Here is a 14,968-nt window from a genome sequence, read left to right as displayed (position 1 = left end):
CAGGATGATCCTTGGACAGTCTTCTTTGATCTTCAATAGCACCTTGTGCATCAAAGGAAGAGGTGGGAATGCATATGCTGTCAAGTTTTTCCAACTGAAAGATAGGGAGTCCACCTTCCAAGCAAGTGGGAGGTATGCCCTCGTGCAGAATTTTTTCAATTGGCGGTTGTGTGGGGATGCGAATAAGTCTATTTCTGGTAGTCCCCATTTCCCTGTAATGGATTGGAAGATGTCTGGATGCAGCATCCATTCGTGGGCATCCGTGGTAGTTCTGCTTAGGATGTCTGCTAGTATATTTTCTTTTCCTGGTACAAATATTGCTTGTAACTGAATGTTGAAGCTCAGGGCCACATTCCAGAGGTCCATTGCCATCCGGCATAGAGGGTATGAATGTGTGCCTCCCTGTTTGTTGATGTACCACATAACTGTGGTGTTGTCCGTCCTTATCAGCAATTGACCCTGTCGAAGAAATGGTCTGAATGTCTGAATTGCCAGTTTTACTGCCAGCATCTCCTTTTGATTTATGTGTAGGTTCAGCTGGTCTTGAGTCCATAAGCCTTGTATGCACTTGTCCAGCATGTGTGCCCCCCAACCGAGGTCTGAGGCGTCCGTTGTGATAGTCTGGCTTGGTTGAGTGCTGTGGAAGGGCAGCCCTTTGTTCGATTGACAGGCCTGAGCCCAACATTGGAATTCTTGCTTCAGGCATGGAATTTGGGTTTCTAGGCTGTGCTTGTGCTGAAACCATAAATTCCTTAGGTACCATTGCAACTTCCTCATATGTAGTCTGGCATGTGGAATCAATATTATGCAGGATGCCATGTAACCCAGGGCTTGCAGGACTTTCCTTGCTGTTAGCTGGTTCTGCTCTGTTAATGCCATGAAATAGAGAGGAAGGTGCTTCTGTTTTTCTGCTGTGAGGGATGCCATTTGATTTGATGTATCCAGCTCTGCACTCAAGAAAGTTATCCTTTGGGATGGTATCAGCCTTGACTTTTTTATATTGACTGTGTATCCCAGGGCTTGCAGTAGATGAATGACCTTTTTCAAATCTTTTGCTAATTTGTTTTTGTTGTCCGCTTGTAACAGGCAGTCGTCCAGGTAAGGGTAAATTTGAATTCCCTGAAGCCTGCAATGAGCAATTACTGATGCCAGGCATTTCGTGAATACTCTGGGCGCAGTAGATAAGCCAAAAGGCAATGCTGAGAATTGATAATGCTCTGATCCTGCAAGAAATCTGAGGTATCTTCTGCAATATGGTCGTATGGGGACGTGCAGGTATGCCTCCTTGAGATCTAGAGTTACCAGCCAAGACTCCTTGCCCAGCATGGGAAGAAGCTGCTGTAGGGTCAGCATTTTGAATTTTGGAACTATGAGGTATGTGTTTAGACAATCGGGCAGTCGAGAATAGGTCTCCATTGGTTTATTTTCTTGGTACCAGGAAAAGTCTGGAGTAAAATCCTTGCCCTTGTTCCATAGACGGTACCCTTTCTATAGCTCTCATCCTTAGTAAGTGGTGTATTTGTTCTAGAGCTTCTGTCTTCTGATTTGGAGGTAGGTTTGGCATTCCTCTCTTCCTTGGTAGAGTATGGAAGTGAAACCTGTAACCTTGGTCTATTGTCTGTAAAATCCATTTGTCTCCTGTGATGTGATGCCAGTTTACTGAAAATAAGGCTAGCTTTCCGCCTAAGGGTGCTTCTAGTTGTTCCCTGGTAGGCGGTCTCAGAGCCAAGTCACTGTGTTTGTCCTGTGGAAGTGGTGGTGGCTGGATCTGTGGCAGTACTTCGCTGGTTGTTAGGCTGCCACTGACGTCCCCTGTAGGCACCTCTGGATTGACCCCTGCCTCTTGGGCGCCTATTCCTGCCTCTCTGAGCTTTGGAAGTGTCTGGAAAGGACCAATTCTTGGAAGGCCAGTTCCTACTAAACCTTGGAGGCTGGACCTGTAAGAAATCCTTGACTGTCTGGACAGATTTTGCTTTGTCTTCCACCTTCTTCAGTACCTGCTGTGCAGGGGAGCCAAACAAATTGAGCTTATCCATGGGAGCATCCAGGAGCTTTGATTTAACATGGTCTGGTAAGGACTGCTCTTTTAACCATGCATGCCTTCTGATCACTGTACCAGTCATAGCTGATCTAAAAGGAAGCCTCCAGTGCATCATAGCCGCATTTTAAGGAATGATTACTGACCTGCTGAATGTTATGTACCATTTCCTGAACAGATTTTTTGTCTAATGGTTCAGACGAGGACAGTTTTTAGTTAACTGATCTAACATAAATTCCTGATACTGAATCATGTGGAATTGACAGTTTAAGGCCCTAGCCGAAGAGTAGCAGAAGTGTAAACTTTTACCCCATCTCTCTAAGGCCCTAGATTCCCTTTCAGAGGGAGGGTTTTGGTAGAGGTAGCTGCTACAGCCTTGGGTCCCTGGGAGATAGTTTCAGGATCTGCAAAGGAGCCTTATACAAATGATAATGTGTGTCCAGAACCCTGTAGTACCTGTCGGGCTTAGCAGGGGCGGAGGAAGAGAATCAGGAGCAGTACAAGCATCATTAAATGCATCATCCAGAACAGTAAGTACTGGAGGAATGGCTAAAGGCCTATGCTGTGGCAAATGCAAAAGGTCCTAAGCCTTTTCCTAGAGTCTGAAAAATCCTGGCCCTGCCATTGAAATTGTTCCCTCATAGCATGCAAGGTTTCCCAAAGAAAATTCCTCAGGCGGAGAGGCAGAAGGAATGGAGTCTTCTGCATCAGAGTCCTCATAAGGAGAATAAGGGCCCTCTGGAGGGTTTGTATTATCTGAATCATCAGAGGAGTAATCTGAAGAAACTGGTTCAGGGGGCTCTGCTCTAGGCCTCTTCTCTGGAGGTGGGTGAGAGGCCCTGTCAGGGTGAGGTTGGGATCCCCGGATCAAAGAAATGAGATCCTCTGCTAGACTAAGCATTTGAGAACTAGAGCTAGGCCTGAGAGAGGGGGTCTTAGCAGGCACAGTTTTGGTAGATTTTGCTGCTTTACCCTGGCAAAAGCCTTAATCGACATGGATGCAGGGGGCCAAGCAGCTCCACGTGCAGGAGTAGATATATCTAAAGGTATAGTATCAGATAAATCCTGTGAACCTGCAAGAGCAGGTGGGATTTCAGTAGCAGATTCAGCCATGCTGGATGAGGCCTCGAGGAGGCAAGCGGGTCAAGGAAGAACCGTGGACTCTGTTTCAGGAAACCGAGACACTACGCGGTTGACTTAACCGGTTCGCGAAAAACCATTGGACGAAAGTGTCGGTCCTTTCCTTGCGCTTTTTAGTTAATTAAGTCGGAGTTTCCGACAGCATATTGTAGCAAAGCGAGCCGGAGCCGAAAAACTCCTCAGCAAATTCCGACCGCGTCCTAAGCGTCCGGTTGAAAGAAGCACAGGCTAGACAAGCTGCTACGTCGTGGTCTGGGCCTAAACAAGGTAGGCAGTAAGAGTGGAAATCTTTATGAGGTATTTGTTTCCCACAAGTTAAACAGTTATTCACTTTTTCTGACATCGGCTGAGGCAAGAAAGAGTCCCCAATGGGTACTTAGCTTTTAGAAGTCTTGTAGTAATCTCTGGTTCTGACCGACCGGCACTTGCGAACAGCTTCTGCTTCGGGCGCCACGCGGCAAGAAAGACTGAGGAAAATGGCGTCTGCTGATACCTTTATACCCGAAGAACTGCAGCTATGACGTCAGGTGAAGTGCGACATCAGCCGAGGCCAGATCCAGACTTTGGAATCCGGCCGACCGAAGGGCTGCCTGACGACAGGACAACCCATTTGTTAGGACTGCAGATGCATCCTTGAAGGACATCATGGGAAGTGATCAGAGACATGTACAAAATGACCAAGGATCCTAGGATGAAAGATTAAAATACTTTACTAACTGTTTAACTTCAAATAACCATCTTTAAAGTTTGAACTTTACAAAGAAGGCCATGAATAAATATTAAGCTTTATCATGGCAAAACTGCCTAATAAATATCCAATTAAAATGCCAACCTCCATCTAAAATCCACTCACCATTTGGTCCCCATTTCTCCTTTAACCGTTTCACTTGTTCAGAGCTCAGACCTGTTGTTTCATTCACTCCAAAATGGCTGAGAACTTCCTCCACCGTCTTTGTGTGGGCATTTTCCATCCTTTCTACAACCAAAAGAACATACAGAGTTATGCAAGTATCTATCAAGAATAAAACACTGGTACTTCATAAGATACCACAAATGCAGATCAACACCTCCCTTCATTATAATCCTAAGAAAAAAAAGGCTCGACATACCATACAACCTTCACAGGAACCATACGGATAACGAAAATCAAAGATGCACCATGGGACTGACTGAACATTACCCAGCCTTAACAGTAACCCCAAGAATAAAAAACTGAAACAGGTGCTGCTATGCTGCAATAGCAGAACACAACCTTACCATTCACAAAGTACAGTTGTGTACACTTTCCATAAATGTAGATGTTCAAGTGTATTCACTGTTGCAGTCATTACATTTGGGTAATCTGCTGGCAGGTTGCCCTCAGTCGGCCTGATTAACAAAGTCTTGGGTCTTGCGTCGGTTGCTGTCCCTTCTTCCGTAACGTCAGGTCGTCAAGGGTATAAAACATGCATCCAACGCCATTACATTAGTTTTTCTTGCCCCACATGTCAGGTGCCCCCCAAATGGGGAGCAAATAAAATTAAAAACACAAAAAATATACCTCTAACCAAAACAAATACACCAAAAGGGCTTTTAAGCATAGTGAAAGAAAGTAGGGGTATAGCCAGAGAAAAATAGGGGGCTGGAGGGAGGGTAACCAGGACTGCAACAGTGAATACACTCTAACATCTACATTTATGGTAAGTGTACACAACTGTACTATGTTCTTCATGTTTCACTGTTGCAGTCATTACATTTGGGTAGATTCCCAAAGCTATGGTTAGGTGGAGGGAATTATACAGCATTAGGAACAGATATAAGGTCCTGCAGAACAGCAGTGGCAACGCCAGCTCTAGATTTAGAGAAAAGTGGTAAATGGTAATGTTTGGTGAAAGTATGAACTGAGCTCCAGGTAGCAGCTTCTAGAATGTCCCTGGTAGGAACACCTCTGAGAAAGGCTGTTGAAGTAGATGCAGCCCTGGTGGAAGGGGATCTGATCCCCTGGGGGATAGTTTTTCCATGGTGCATATAGCAGAAACAAATAGAATGGCTTATCCATTTGGAAATGGTTAGCTTTGAAATAGCATTTCCCTCTGCCCCTGCAGCAAATGCCACCAGCAGTTGTTCAGATTTTCTTTGAGATTTAGTCCTGTTTAAGTAAAATCTAAGTTGTCTGTGTACATCCAATGAATGCAGAATCTGCTCCCCTTGTTCTGTGGATTGGGAAAGAAAGTTGGCAAATTAATGGTTTGATTAAGAGCCACACTGGATACCACCTTAGGCATGAAGGATGGATTGGTCCTGAGAGATACCCTGTCCGCATGAAAAATTATGAAAGGCTCCACTGCCATAAGAGCCTGTAATTCGGAAATTCTTCTAGCTGAAGTGACTGCTAAAAGGAAAGCTGTTTTCCAGGAGAGAAATTTTAAGTCTGCAGTAGCAGCTGGCTCGAAAGGAGGGACAGTGAGCTTCTCCAATACAAAATTGAGGTCCCAGGCAGGGGTTGTAGCTCTTCTGGGTGTTCTTAAGGTTTTGGCCCCTCTGAGATACTGCTTTAGCAGAGGATGAGAGAAGAGGGGATGTTCTGTGTTGTAATGAGCTGAGATGGCTGAGGCATGCATTTTTATGAAAGAAAAGGACAGGCCCTTGTGAAGCATCTCAGTTAAGTAGTGCAAAATCTGAGGAATGATGGGCACTGCTGTGCTTATCCCTTGAGACTTTTCCAGGCACAGAATCGTTTCCATTTGTCAGCATAAGATTTTCTAGTACTAGGTCTTCTCACCTCCAAAATGACATCCATCACAGGTTTGCTGAGGGATGCTAAAGATGAATTTAGGTGATTAGCCACACTGCAAGATACAAAGTTTGGAGCCGAGTGTGCAGAATTTGGTTGTTCTGCTGAGACAGTAAGTAAGGTGTCTGAGGCAGGTGCCACAGTGGAAGGTGTGACATACTGTGCAAGAGTGGGTACCAGTGTTGGCAAGGCCAGTCTGGAGCAATCAAAATCATTGTTGGTTTGTCCTGTTTGACTTTTAGTAGAACTTTGGAGAGCAGAGGGGGAAAGGCATAGAGTGATTTTTCCAGCTGAAGGACAAAGCATCCACTTTCCAGGCTTTTTTGTGATGAGTTCTTGTGCAAAATTTGTCCAACTGATCGTTCTGGGGTGAGGCAAAAAGATCCATGTCTGGGCTCTCCCATTTGCGTGTCAACATGTTGAAAATCTGTGGTTCCAGTTTCCATTCGTGAGGGTCCATGAGATTTCTGCTTGGTTCATCTGCCACAGTATTCAGTTTTCCTGGCAGGAATTGAGCTTGTAGTTGTACTTGATAGGTCAAGGCCGTGTTCCACAATGCCATGGCTAGTCTGCAAAGGGGGTAGGAGTGTGTACCCCCCTGCTTGTTTATGTACCAAATAACCGTGGTGTTGTCTATCTTTATCATCAATTGTCCTGGATGAAGGTAGTCCTTGAAGGCTGTCAGTGCATTCTGTACAGCTAGCATTTCTTTTTGATTGATATGAAGGTGCATTTGATTTGGGCTCCATTTGCCCTGAATACACTTCCCTGCCAGATGAGCCCCCCAAGCATAGTCTGATGAGTCTGTAGTTAGGGTTTGGGCGGCAGGGGGTGGTGTGAATGACAGTCCCTTGTTTTGGTGGCAGGCCTCTGCCGACCATAGGAACTCTAGTTGCAGGCAAGGTATGACAGGAATGAGTTTCCAGGCTGTGACAATGTTGATTCCATAAACATTTTAAGTACCACTGAAGTTTCCTCATATGCAGTCTTGCATATGGAATTAGAAGAATGCAGGAGGCCATGAACCCCAAGACTTGCAGAATTTGTCTTGCAGATAGCAGAGTTTTTGTGGCCACCTGTTTGAAGTAAGTCACCAAATGAGTTTGCTTTTCTGACTTAAGGAAAACCATGTGGGCAGTTGTATTCAAGCTTGCAGCCAGGAATGCAATTTTTTGAGAGGGTTCCAGTTGTGATGTCTAGGGTACACTATAAATGAAAAGAAAAGTTAGAACCCTTTTTACAAAAGCCAGATGTTTTAGAAGAATGTCCTGGCTTTCTGCCTGAATTAGACAATTGTCCAGGTATGGATATATTTGAATATTTTTGCAGCTGCATTTATGTGTCAGTTGGCAATTACTGGAGCCAGGCACTTTGTAAAGACCCTGGGTGAAGTAGATAAGCCAAAGGGCAGTGCAGAGAACTGGTAATGCAAGTAGCCTGCTTTGAAGTGGAAGTATCTTCTGCAAGATTCCCTGATTGGGATATGCAGGTAAGCCTCTTTTAAATCTAGAGTTGCCAACCAGGCATCTTTGCCTAGCATAAGAAGTAACTGTTGAAGAGTCAGCATCTTGAATTTTGGAATGTCCAGAAAGGTGTTTAGAGTAGAGAAGTCCAGAACTGGACGCTATGATTTGTCCTTTCTGGGTACCAGGAAAAGTCTTGAATAGAAACCTTGTCCCTTTTCCTCTTCTGGTACTGACTGAATAGCCCCCATGCTCATGAGGGAAAGTACTTGTTTCTGGGCCTCTGCCCACTGATTTGGGGGCAAGTCTGGCCATCCGCTTGGAATTGGCAACGTGTGGAAATGAAATTTGTATCCCGGGGATACTATATTTAAAAACCATTTGTCCTGGGTTATAAGTTGCCAGTTTCTTGCATGAAAAGCCAGTTTTCCCCCCAAAGGGGCGGCTAAAAGTTAAGTGCTTGGTAAGTATAAAGGGAAGTCACTGAGACTGCTTACCATAGGGAGGCGTCTTGTTGTTTCCAGATTTGGAAGAGGAGGCACCCCATTGCTTTGTTCTGAAAGTCCCTTGGGACTGAAACTTGGAGCCTTTGGAATGTCTGGGTTTGGGCTTGACTGGCTCTCGAAGGGACTGGAAAGGACCAGTTCTTAGTAGGCCAGTGCCTACTAAATCTTGGAGGTTGCACTTGTAAGAAATCTTTCACAGTTTGCATAGATTTAGCTTGATCTTCCATCGTTTTTAAAACTTCTTCAGCCTTATTACCAAGGAGATGGTCCTGTTGTAAAGGAGCATCCAACAATTTTGCTTTAACATGATCAGGCAGAGATTGCTCTGAGCCAAGCATGCCTTCTTAGCACAGACCCAGTTACAGCAGACCTGCAAGATGCCTTCAAGGAATCAAAACCACATTGCAAAGTATGTTTTCCAACTTGTTCAGCTGAATGCAATAGATCCTGTAAATCTTTATTTTCCACACAGTCAGAAATTAACATTATTTTCTGTTTAAGCAGTCCCCACGATATGCTGTTGACATTTAAGCATATGAAATTGACAGTTTAAAGCCCTGATTGCCAAGGTTACAGAAGTGTAAACCTTTTTACCCCATCTATCCAGCGCCCTGGAATCTCTATCAGAAGGGGTAGGATTTTAGCAGTAGAAGCCTTAATGCCCTTGGGACCCTGAGAAATGATTTCAGGATCCGCAACAGGATTTTTGCAAAGGAATTTGTGGCCGTCAGGAACCCTGTAGTATCAGTCGGGCTTACAAGGAGCAGGAGGCAGAGAATCAGGAGCCATACTAGATACTGAAAAAACATCAACAATGTCTAGTACAGGCGGTACAGCCAAAGGCCTATGCTGAGGAAGGAGAAGAAAATCCTTAAGTCTCTTTTTAGATTCAGAAAAATCCTAAATTCCCAGTGGAAATGTTCCCTTAAGGTATGCAAAGTTTCCCCAAAAGAAAAATCCTCAGGGGGAGAAGCAGAAGGAATGGAATCTTCTGCATCAGAGTTCTCATAAGTAGGTAAAGAACATTCCTGTTCATTAGAAGAATCAGGAGAAACAGAATCCTGTTAAGAAGATTCATAGTCAATATCTTGCCTAGGCCTCTTAGAAGTGGGGGGGGAGATGACTACCCCTGATCAGAGTAATTAAATCTTCAGCCACTTTGATCATTTGTTTCTTACCCATAGGGGCCTTCACATGTGGCCTAGGCATCGGATTTTTACACATTGGTCGTGATTTTGGCCTTAGTTTTGAAGATGGCGTTGGTCTAATATACAAATCTGTAGGCCTGAAAACACCCGCAGAAGCCGGTGCCTGCAAAGCGGCTCCGGACCCATCCAATGTAGAGACATCCACGGGTTCCATAACTGAAGCATCTTGCAGCATACCGGACTCAGAATGGGTCTCAGAGGCCTGCGAATCAGAATTAACGGGTATCGGGGACTGCGAAGGCGCCCGAGTACCGACGAACTGGCTTAGAAGAAGCATCGTCGGCAGTTTTGGGCCTCAACGGCCTGTCTTTGTCTTTTTCTTTGCGTTTTTTTAGGTATTCCGGTAGTCTGATTTCCAACCGACGACATTTCTGGATAATTAAAGCGTGAGCCAAAATATTTAGAAGCAAAACTGTACCAACGTTTAATAGTGCATTGATTAAATAAAGCACAGAACAAACAGCAAGGTACGTCGTGGTCATGGCCTAGGCAAGGAATACAGTACAAATGGAAACCCTTATGATATATTTGCTTCCCACAAGTAATGCAATTATTAAATTTTACAGACATCGGTAAGGAGCAAGAAAAAGTTTCCCCAATGGGGTACATGGCTTTTTAGTTAAAGACTTCGGATCTGAAACTCAAAAATGAAATTTCAGGAGTCGGCCGACTGGCACTTGCGAATTGCTTCTGCTTCGGGCACCGCACGGCAAGAAAAACTAATGTAATGGCATCGGCTGCATATTTTATACCCCTGACGACCTGACGTCATGGAAGAAGGGACAGCAACCGACGCAGGACCCAAGACTTTGTTAATCATGCCGAATGAGGGCAACCTGCCAGCAGATTACCTAAATGTAATGACTGCAACAGTGAAACATGAAGAACATCCACAGAAACAAAACTGAAGAATGGATATCATGATACTGCAGTGATAAATCAAAATGCACCCTTCACAGTTAGCCAGTGCCAGTAGCATTCAGTGGTAGGTTCAAAGGAACATGGGAGTCAAATATTTCCTGCCTTGGTTCAAATGGTTCATGACTGAGGAAAGTTCTATGAAAAATCCCATAGTACAAAAATAATAAAAGCAATGAGGAGGATCCAGTAGTACACGACTGGGAAATATCTCAGATTCAGTACGGCATAACTAAGAAAAAGTGCTGGAATAGGAACCAATAATGCATTAATTAGAAAATTCCTGGACAAAATCCAGTAGTTCAGAAATTAAACGCATCCATTTATTTATTTTATTTTACTTGGGTAAATAGACTGGACTACACAAGCCCTTCTCTCAACCATGACATGTTTAGAATACCAAAAAAGAATTGTACTAACAAATTTAGATAAACTACAACCAACTTACAAAGTATTAGGTGCAAACTGAGCAAATCCATTAAAGGCATTCTGGGCTTAAGCCGGATTCAGTACAGAACTGCTGACAGGTGTGGGTAGGAACCAGTAGCACAGGATTAAGAAATATCTCAGACAAGACCAAGCAGCATACAAATGGGAAGTTTTACTTATTTATTTTATTTTACATTTGTTAACCAGGATAATCCAACTGGACCAGGTCCATTTTCAGTGGAGGCCCGGGGAGAAAAGTACCATAATTAGATAGACTAAGTAATAAAAAATAGACAATGACAGCACAGAGACATGCATAATAACAATGGTGAGCTTAAACTGTCCAATTAAACTATGAAATAAATTACAAGTCTAGACCTTATAATCTTGTGTTATTTCAACAGTAGGAAGATTAGGAAGGAGGCAAAGTGGAATAAGAAATACAGTCATCTTTATGCTATACATGGGCAAATCCAGGTTTTCCTGAGGTGTGATTTGAGTGTTTTTTTGAATTGTGTGATAGTAAAGAAGAGGGGAGGTTACTCCAGTTTTTAGCTATGGTATGTGAATATAGAGCTTTCCCTGCAGTATTGTTGGCACTAATTATATAGAGGAGAGATTTATTGGTAGAACGAAGCGGACGATTAGTAGAACAGTGGGAAAGTAGTTGTTGTAGAGCTGGAGTTTTGTCAGGATACTTCAGGATGTTGAAGGCACTGACTGTTTGTAGGGGAGTCGTTGAGGAAATTCTAGCCATTGAATATCCCTAAGTGCCTGGCAGTGATAGGTCCTGAAGGTAGAGTTGTTAGCAAATTTGGCAACTTTGTTATAACATGAGTCAATTTTGTCAAGGTCAGTTTTTCTAATGTGGGTCAGGATTGGTGCTGCATACATAATGGTGGACAGTAGGTGAGTTTGAGCTAAGGTGATTCATACTTTGTCTGTGAGAAAATTCTTGTGTCTATAAAGTGTTCCCACTTTTTTATCGACTTTTTGGATGGCCTGAACAATATGGACATCAAAGAAAGGATTTTTGTCTATTTCTACCCCCAGGAGCTTAGTACGGGCTATAGGAGAGATAATAGTGCCATTTCTAGAGGTGACAGAGAAAGTTAGGGAAGTACATTTAGATTTATTAGGGGTAAACAGGAGTAATTTAGTCTTGTTGGGGTTTAGAATAAGTTTGATGTCAGTGATCCAGCTTTCAACAGAGGTAAAGAATTCTTGGGTCAGCTGCTGTATGGTGGTCAGAGATGTGGCTGAGCAGATCAGCGTTGAGTCATCTACTTACTGTATAAGTGTGGCCTGCTGGGTGGCGGTATGTAGATTGCTTGTGAAGACAGAAAAAGGTAGTGGGCCCAGGATTGAGCCTTGTGGTACACCTATGGCAGTTGGAAATAGAGGAGACAGTTCAACTTGCCATTGGACAGATTGCTGTCTGTCTGAGAGAGAGTTTTTGAACCAGGAGATGGCAGAAATATTCTAAAAAACACGTAGTGCACAGCACAGGAAAGTGTTGGGTAAGATATGACAGTGCAGGACTGTGGAACATTCTATATACAGTACCTATGGCATTATTTCATAAGTTCATAGTTAAGTATTAGGCTAGCAGCACTTGCGGGCCAATTTCCCTTTTTGTGCTTCAAATAACCCATTCCACTTGGTTATAGATTCGCCTTACCATCCCATGGTCAATAATTACACATTACCCCCAATGAGAATAACTGGGATTATACCACAGATAATGTGAGGGAATCCATGCATGGGATAAGGCATTTAGGAGCTGCCTCTGTCAATTAATAATACAGGGAGCAGTCCTGGGTTAATTTTCTGTTTCCCTTTTGCAGGTCTAAGTTGCACTTGAAAATGGACAGAGATGAGCCTTGTTTTGTGTGGAGAGGAAGTTTGTTCCACAGCAGTAGAATCCTCTGCGAGATATACACGTTCCTCCAAACCGTTCCATTGATTTTGCAGAAAAGGTTTAGATCCCTAGACCGAGTACATCTGGTGACATCTGACTTGCCTGATATGTGCAATAAACCTATCAGTAATGGGTCAGAGGATGCCTTCCATGGCAGACACAGGTCACCTCTTAGCAGTCTGTAGGATACAGAGTACAGTAACAAGGCTTCGAGTTGGTACATGTAGGACATGTTGTTTAGGCCTTGTATCCTTTTAGGATTTCACTGTGCCTAACCCTAAAACAGATGGTATTTGCCATTAAATCTGTTTGCAAAGAGGCTGATGACCCCCTGAACCCAGTCTCTTTTAGAATTAGGCAAGCGGAAATCAAGGGGAGCAGCCCCCTTTAAAACGGAAGTAAATTAAATATATGTACTTAGCTCACCAATACTTCTGTATGAATAAATCCAGCTTCAGTAAAAGCAAAACTAATGCCATCAAACATCAGTTAGCTTGGCACCCAGAACTTTTCCAGGCTACTAAACCCCTTATTTACCAATAATGTTTGTGTTCATATCTAGCATGAGCAGGTCCATATCTAGCAAATGCAGAACAGAGTCCCAATCTTTTTGTCATAGGTGGTTCTCCCCCCACAGAAACATGCTTCTAATTACTGTGGCCCCAAAATAAGACTTGGACATACAGACTACATTCAGCTTAACAGCATCTTGCAAAGTTATTCAGTGAAATTCATATAGCTGCTGCACAAATGTCATCCAAGGATGCATTACAGAAAAAGGCTTGAAAGGTAGCCACTGCAATAGTGGAATGTGCTCTAGGGTTAGAAGGAAAAATAATTTTGGTGGGGAATGGAACTACCCTACACCTCCATGTTAGGCATTCACTACCATGGCATCCAAAAACAGCAAAAATTCCAGTAAAGCACAATGCAAACTACAGACAAGATTAGAAGAAATGGATAACCTTAATTTTAGGTTAGGTTTTGGCTGTGTGTGCAGCTGTCGATTTGGGACAACTGTTCCCATCAGGAAGGTTAATCATCATTTGAAGACGTACACAGTTTTGTGCGTTTGCTTTAAGATAACAGGTTATGAGGTTATTGTTTTTTTTCCAGGGTTTTGGGTTTTTATTAAAATAAAAAGTCCTGTAAAATGTGGCATATGTTCAAATGGAGATGACAAGAAACAACTGTATAAAAGACCAACCTGAAAAACATTAGTGGGTGAGTGCAACGAAAAAGCTGGAAATAGACATTTAAAAAAATATATCCTATAATATTGGAATAAAAGCTTCTTATCATAACGGCTGCACTAAATATTTTGGTTAATGGCCTCACAGGTACAGAGAAAGAAAATAGTATTAAATTGTATTAAGAATACAGACTGTAAATGGCAATGCTACAGAAGACATACTTGGAAAAAAATGAGCATGAAAATTGATACAGCAAGGATTTCTGGAGGGATTTTCAGCATAGTATCAGGGACAAAGGAAAAGGAAAGTATTTATACTACTTGCTAGAGGAGATCAAACAGTGATAGAAGAGGAAAAGATATAATAATGATAGATATGTGGTAATAAGGGGCTACTGGCAAGTGAGGAGGATTACGTTGGCATGTATTTATATTCCACCAAAAACTGTTGGGGCATAAGAACATTTTGGGAGATATCAGCTTTCAGCAGGGAATGTTACTTACAGGTGGGGACTGGAATTTAATTTGCAACGGTGAGGATGTATCCTAGATATCTAGAAGGGAATATATAACAAAATTTGGTAGATTTCTGAAAACAAATGCAAATATTTGGTAAGGAAGACGAATTCAGTAGTAGGAATCTAGAGAATTTAAATATTTTCCAACATACGATAATTGAACTAGACTAGACATTATATTTCATAGGAACATGTGCTTTAATTGAAAACTTTGCCACGCATCCAATAAAGTACAGTTGTGTACACTTGCCATAAATATAAATGTTTAAAGTGTATTCACTGTTGCAGTCATCACATTTGGGTTATCTACCTGCAGGTAGCCCTCAGTCAGCCTGAATACCAGAGTCTTGGGATTTCTGCGTCAGATGCTGTCTCTTCTTCCATGACATCAGGTTGTCAGGGGTATAAAACATGCAGTCGGTGCCATTACATCAGTTTTTCTTGCCCCCAGATGTCAGGAGCCCCCACAACAGGAAGCAATTACATGGTGTGGAGCACCCCCAATAGAAAGTAAATACCAATGTTATAAGTTATGGCCAAACAAAAAAGAAGAGGTAGAAGTATAGAGAAGTCAGGGGGCTGGCAGGAGGGTAACCAAAACTGCAACAGTGAATACACTCTAACATCTACATTTATGGTAAGTGTACACAGCTGTACTATGTTCGTGTTTCACTGTTGCAGTCATCACATTTGGGTCGATTCCCAAAGCTGAACATGGGTGGAGGCAGTCAAGAAGCATTAGGGCTAGCAAGCAGGCCCTGTAAGACTGCTGTGGCAAATCCAGCTCTGGATTTAGAAAAGATAGGTAAGTGGTAATGCTTGGTGAAGGTGTGTACAGAGCTCCAGGTTGCAGCCTCCAGGA

General features: G+C 43.0%; 1 protein-coding gene across 2 annotated transcripts in view; it reads right to left on the bottom strand.

Moving 5' to 3' along the window:
• Positions 1 to 14,968, bottom strand: part of LOC122811983 (sarcoplasmic/endoplasmic reticulum calcium ATPase 2-like) — a 1,984,788-nt gene that overhangs the window by 1,702,956 nt on the left and 266,864 nt on the right. For both annotated transcript variants that reach the window (XM_044084186.1, XM_044084187.1), the window contains exon 2: positions 4,032 to 4,154. In XM_044084186.1, the coding sequence (XP_043940121.1) occupies positions 4,032 to 4,149 (118 nt within the window). In that variant the 5' untranslated portion in view covers positions 4,150 to 4,154. The remainder of the gene's footprint in view (positions 1 to 4,031; positions 4,155 to 14,968) is intronic.

Source organism: Protopterus annectens, chromosome 9.part0, assembly GCF_019279795.1.
Source record: "Protopterus annectens isolate FY-2018-M chromosome 9.part0, PAN1.0, whole genome shotgun sequence".
Taxonomy (NCBI): Eukaryota; Metazoa; Chordata; order Ceratodontiformes; family Protopteridae; genus Protopterus; species Protopterus annectens.
This window is presented reverse-complemented; position numbering and strand designations above follow the sequence as displayed.